This window comes from Austrofundulus limnaeus, unplaced genomic scaffold (assembly GCF_001266775.1).
Source record: "Austrofundulus limnaeus strain Quisiro unplaced genomic scaffold, Austrofundulus_limnaeus-1.0 Scaffold169, whole genome shotgun sequence".
Classification (NCBI taxonomy): domain Eukaryota; kingdom Metazoa; phylum Chordata; class Actinopteri; order Cyprinodontiformes; family Rivulidae; genus Austrofundulus; species Austrofundulus limnaeus.
Window position 1 is genome coordinate 527,282 of NW_013952571.1, and position 6,454 is coordinate 533,735.

A 6,454-nucleotide genomic window follows, 5' to 3' on the forward strand; every position below is an offset into this window, starting at 1 on the left:
ATAACAAAGGTTTAACCCCTTGAACAACAATTTATACATGTGCATATTTCTCCAGCAAATTAACCGTTATCATTCTTTTATATATACACATTGATCTATTTTGTGACAATTTGTGTTTGATCGCCTGGACATTTTGATGCAGACTGAATGAAATATGTAAAAGCTACACTAATGTTTAATGTCATGATGGGACCGCAGTTMGTTGTGACACCGGGGCTACGTCCTCCAGCAAAAAATCTGCAGCCTTTTAATCACAGATAACTTCAACTCATTTTGGCTGCTTGTATCCACGATCTTGTCCTTTCGGTCCCTACCCAAAGCTCGTGACCATAGATGAGGGTAGGAATGTAGACCGACCGGTAAATCGAGAACTTCATGTTTTGGCTCAGCTCTCACTTCAACACAACAGACCGGTGCAGCACCCGCATCACTGCAGACGCAGCACCAATCCGCCTGTCGATCTTCCGCTTCATTCTTCCCTCATTTGTGAACAAGACCACAAGATACTTAAACCCCTCCACCTGGGGCAGGACCTCCTCCCCGACCAGGAGGAGGCAGCCWACCCTTTTCCAGCTCAAGACCGTGGTCTCGGATTTGGAGGCACTGATCCTGGTGCTGATGTGAGCTTGTAAAATTGTCCTGGCAGGGTGGGAACGTGGTTGTAATGTTGTGAGAACAAGCCGTTGATAGATAAACGCATTGTGAGGGCACAGGGATGCATACAATAACAGGAAAACATCTGTTGAGTTCATAATGTACGTTTTCACACTGAAGCAGGTTTTCCAAATTTGCACTAATCCAGATTTTATAATTTGAGGTCCTGTAAGTGATGGAGAGCAGAGTGGGCCCAGCATTCTGACCGCAGAGGGTCTTACCATCCATCTTAGCATTTAACTCAGGATTTGTTTTTCAGTTCAAGTTATATCATCTGTCAGGTTTCTGACTAAGCAATGACGTTAACATTTACAGTGTGTGGTACATAATCCAAATTATCCTCACCTCTCCTCTGTGGTTCTTGATGGGCAGACAAAGGATYCTCTGGGTTTTGTAACCGGTGATCTGGTCCACTTCTGCATTGAACCTGGGATCCTAGGGGAAAACAAAGTAAAAGCCTACATGATCCTGTTAGCATGCTAATTAAGAAATGAGCCCCATCACATTACACAAGATGCTACTGTTGGTCTCACTGAACTAAAGAATGTAAATTTACAATGTAGACACAAGAAATGTATAATATTCAGTATAACCTCTCTGGTATGAGAAACACTTTGGGATCCCCCCAGGAGGAGCTGGGCTCTGTCTCTGGGGAGTACGTCTGGGTTTCTTTCCCAGACTTTTTGACCATGACCCCAAGTAAAAYAAATGAATGGATGGATGAATAAACTTCACCAGGATTAAACTGAATTCACACAATCAGAGGTTACACATTTTGCATCAAATATTTAAGTATTTTCTAATCATGGAGGTTCCCACCACAACAATTTGATGATGTAATTAACCCCCAGCCTCTGGTGCCACTGGAGGCGGAGTTTTATCTCTAACTGTGAGATGTTTCTGAAATCAAACTGCACCATAAGCACTGTGCTCTRGTTCTGTGGTTTACATTTCTGCATACCAGGAATTAAACCAAACCTTTGTTTCTTTGTGTTGGCAAGGGATGGAGGGCTTGAAACGTCAAGTGACAGTAAACAGAGCTGGGAATCTGCTTACATAATCCTCAATAAACGTTTCAACAATGTTTCAGCATCAAGAGCAGACGTCATCAGCATCCATGGCCTCAACAAGCAGTTCAACCACCCACTCCCCTGAAGCCTGCAGGTCTCATTTACATAAAGAAATTGATCTCGTGTCATTATTCTACAACACCAACGTCCACTTCTGTCCAAAACTGAACGTCTCATCGTGTCCACGGTTCTGTTCCACATCAGTGATGACATGTCACACTTGGTCTGAAAGCTTTAAGACGTAAAAATAAAAAGACCGGAGGATGGAGAAATGTGCAGTTTAGTAGACCCTCCTGGTGACAGCCCCCCTCGAGCCGACCTTTAAAAACTCAGACTCTCTCCGTTCCCATCATCCTCCAGGCTCAAGAGGAATATGTTTGTGTGGAAAAAAAACTTTATTAATTAACATTATAAACCAAACCTCTGCTGCAGTAATATACAAAACCCAACAGGTTCTGTGTTAGAGAATAAAATCACAAAAATATTGTTTTAAACTGAAAAAAAAAAAACGTCTAAAGAAACGTTTTGTGGGATTTATTTTGTTATAATCTAAGATGATGATGTCATCAGAACTGTGCAATATATAAATAAAAAAAGATCAAAAGAACTAGTTGCTGCTCAGTAGGTTATCATGGTCACCACACACCGGTCTCACTGCCTCAATAAGACAGGCAGACCACCACACAGGGTGAAAACCAAGCCTAAAAACAAATAATCACTGTGCAAAAACTAAAATGTGTTTAAAAAAGGACCTGAACAAAAGATACCATGATGGCCATATCAGATCTCAGAAGCTAAGCAGGGTCGGGCCTGGCTAATACTTGGATGGGAGACCACCTTGGAATGCAGGTGCCATAAAACCAATGTAGGAGTTGCGCRCARATTGGAACACAGWAAAACTTTGACCGTAATAGGTCACCTTCTGTGAAGATTGACAAGAACTAAAAGTGGAAAAAGCATCTGGTCATCACAGATGACAAGATTTATGTTTTTCTGAAACTGTTGAATATTTAAATCCAAAAAATGGAACAGAAATAAAACAATTATTAATACTATTAGATTGCTTCATTGCTCGTTTCCATAGATGTGGGGGAAAAACCAGATTATAGGAACACTTCAATAAATGAGAATATTATCAAAATGCAGAGTTGTGAAGTAACTAAATACAAATACTTTGTTACTGTACTTAATTAGAAACTTTGGTTATCTGTACTTTACCTGAGTAATTGTTTTTCAGCGTACTTTTTACTTTTACTCATTACATTTTTACACAATCTGTACTTTCTACTCACTACATTTTTTTAAAAAGGTAAGAAGTAGAAATTRGTTACTCCTATTTTATTGCAAGTTGTTAATTACTTAAAAAATACTATCCTGATAAATTGTATCTCCTGGATGGGGTAAATTTAACTGTGGTTGCATGAGAAGTTTAAATATATAATATTCTGACACACTATTAGCTTAGCTTGTACACAACCCATCACAGCTGCACACCGCTTGGGGTTGGGCAATATTGGCAAAAAAATTAATCATGATTAATTGTGGTATTTAGCCAATAAGGATTAATTTGACGATTAATTCCCTGGAGTCCCTGGACATCCTTATGTCCTGATCACATGACCAAGTTAGTGGGAAGGATTTGCTCTTTGTAAAAATCTGTTCCAAATTGTGTCAAAGTTACAGACTTCAGGTTGCATATCAAATTTTAAATTGTGCTAATAGATACATAAAGCGGACTGACTGGGGAAATATCCAGTCGGTCCGCCTGGTGGCATTAATCGTATTAATCATCAAATGCCAAAAAATAATCGATTAATGTTTTTCTGACGATTAATTGCACACGATACGATTATGCCCAACACTAACGCCGCAAGAAAAAAWTTTTTTTTGGAGAAGTCACCTCCCAATACATGTCATTTTGGAAAATCTAACTGCTCACTTTTACTCAGTACTTTTACTTTTAATACTTAAGTAGATTTTGTGTCAGAAATTTACATTTGATACTTAAATATAAAACATATCAGATACTTTAAAGGGGCAATATCATGTAAAATCAAATTTTTAGAGTTTTATATCATGTTATAATGTTATACTCTCATAAAAACATGCCCAAAGCCTTACTCTGACTCATTCATGCATGTTTGAGAAATCCTGCAGTGTTTTTATGCAGCCATGCTGAGGAGCAAAACAACAGGTGGGGACCAGAAATGCCTTTTGGTACCAGAAACGCCCCTGGGACGTGTTTTAAGCCGAACTTCCTCATGGCAGAGCGCATCCCCTCTCCCCTCCCCACACACCCCGCCCATGACTCCTGCAGGCTCTCGGGTCAAAGTGAAAGTGAAACCTAACTGTCTGCTGAGCTCAACATTAGTTCTCACTCAGTGAAGCTCTTTTCAGATTAAAAATACCTTTGCAGAAATGTATTTTCAGATGCCAAGTAAACCGCATCATAGCGCACACGCAACCCCCCGCCCCACACCCGCGCACGAGCCCCCGCATGCGAATCCCCCCCTGAACGGGACGGAACAGAAGCAGCAGGAGGTTCTCAAAGAGACAGAGGCCAATTTCAAGGCYTTTAGAAGAGGAAGTGATGAGAAGATACGTTTATTTTCTATTTAAACATAAAAACAACATTTTAATAACAGCGAAAGGTGACATAGATACTTTATTATGGTATAGTATTTAAATGTATGCCTGAGAAACACGTAATATTGGCCCTTTAAGACTTTTCCTCAAGTAATATTTTTGGAGAAGATTTTAACTTTTACCAAAGTATTTTTATGATAAGATATTTGTACTTATACTCAAGTATCACTTTGAGGTACTTTATACAACACTGTCAAAATGTCCATTTTAATAATTCAATTCAAAAACTGAACCTTGTGCACAGATCATTTAGGTACAATTTGTTTTGTCCTGTTTTACTAAAGACAGAAAAACTCACAACGATCACTGAAAAAAGTAAAATAACCAGCTGTGGAAACTCAGCATTCCTTTTGATCTTTAGTTCATCAGATTGAAAAATAAATAATAAAACAAAAAACAATGTTTCTGCCATTATGTTACACAACCGTTCAAGACGATCCCTGCAAGCAACTGATTTCTGCAGCTCTGAGACTTCAGCACCTGTCCACAGGCGGCTGCGAGCCCTCTTCAACGTGAATTCTGGTCCACCTGTCCACAGACGCCTGTGTGATGTTTACCATTGGGAGGCTGATGCACCTGCAGTAAACTCAATCCTTGGCAGAGAGGGCAAAGATCCAACAGCATGGAATCCATGARGATTGGGGACCACCCTCTGTTGTGCCTTCATCTGCCATCAATTCCATTCACACACGCACACCCAGYTTTGTTTTTATATCCCATTGGAGACCTTCCACTGACTTCCATTCATTTTCTGGTAATTTTATAGCCTAACCCTGACCATTTACCCTAAAATTAGCCTTAGAGGTACCTACCTGACCCTAACTAAACTCAATTCACACCTTGGTCCTAAACCTAACCATACCACCCAAAATTAGCATCCATACCCGTGGGGACCGGGCTTTGGTTTCCAACAAGCTCTAAACATCTCTGCATCCTAACACCAATGTGACTCAGACCAGTTTCCCACCAGTTAACAGTGTACAGCAGGGAGTACTGGTGGAAATAAGAGTAAAGCTTTAAATAAAGGTCAGGAGCTCCATCTGCACAGGTCAGAGAGCTGAAACCCAATCTGCAGACAAGTTATAGGAAACATGATTCACCTATTGCAATTCTTTTTGTCTTCTTTTAAACAATAAAGGGCCATAAAACACTGGGTGAGGCATGTGTTACATAACAAAAGAAGTTAATAGGAGAAATATATTTAATCGTACTTGCTGTTTGGGTTTAAAGTTCAACAGACTTGAACAAAAACAATATTCAGTTTTATTTCACTTAATGCATAAAGCTGTATGCTTGATTGGAGCCATAATTAAACAAAGTACAGATTTATTAATCAGGCCAGATATTAGGAAATAATTCATTCATACACTTAATTATCTCTTTTTTCCAATCTCCTCCCTCTTCCCTCCCCTCCAGCTGCAGTGCTGTCAGTGAGCTCTGAGTTAAAGAGGCAGTTATGACACACAAAAAAAGAAAAGCATTGTGGAAAATCTCTGTGGCAGAGCCAACATTACTTTGTTTTTGCAAACAAAAGAGCACTTTCCCTGTGCAGAAGACATGTTAGTATCATCACAGCTAGAGCTTTGTGAGGTTCCACATTTTTATTAAAAAATAAATCTGAAACCTGATGGAAGGAGTTGGGCTCACAATATTCACGAGTAACCTTGTGAATGGAAACAATTAATGATCACCTGGAAAACACAAGGAATATCAATCCTTTTTCAAACAACTTTTACTAACCAATTCTGTGGTTCCACCACATGGAACCATAGGACCCTACAATCAAAGCATGAGGAAGGCATGGCGGCACAGTTGGTAGACCTGTCACCTCTCTCATCAAGAAGGTGTACATGTCAACCCCTTCAAATGTATAGTGACCTTCAAAAATCTGCACATTTCATAATATTTTCATAGTGTTCTCACGCAATAAGAAAGGGGTGGGGTATAATGGTGTCTGCAGCAGAGCAAGTACAGTCAAGATGGGGGAGGGGGCGCAAGAACTACTGACGGAGGATTGATTGATGGATGGATGGATGGATGGATTGTTAATCTTGTTATTTTATTGATTTTTACATTAGAGATAC

The 6,454-nt window shown here is 39.7% G+C and overlaps 1 protein-coding gene across 1 annotated transcript in view; it reads right to left on the reverse strand.

Moving 5' to 3' along the window:
• The window catches only part of pde5ab (phosphodiesterase 5A, cGMP-specific, b), a gene marked incomplete at its 5' end in the record, with an annotated part of 76,335 nt that overhangs the window by 54,212 nt on the left and 15,669 nt on the right, over positions 1 to 6,454 (reverse strand). Inside the window, 1 exon segment of the mRNA XM_014017476.1 lies at positions 1,000 to 1,089. Within this exon segment, the coding sequence (XP_013872930.1) occupies positions 1,000 to 1,089 (90 nt within the window).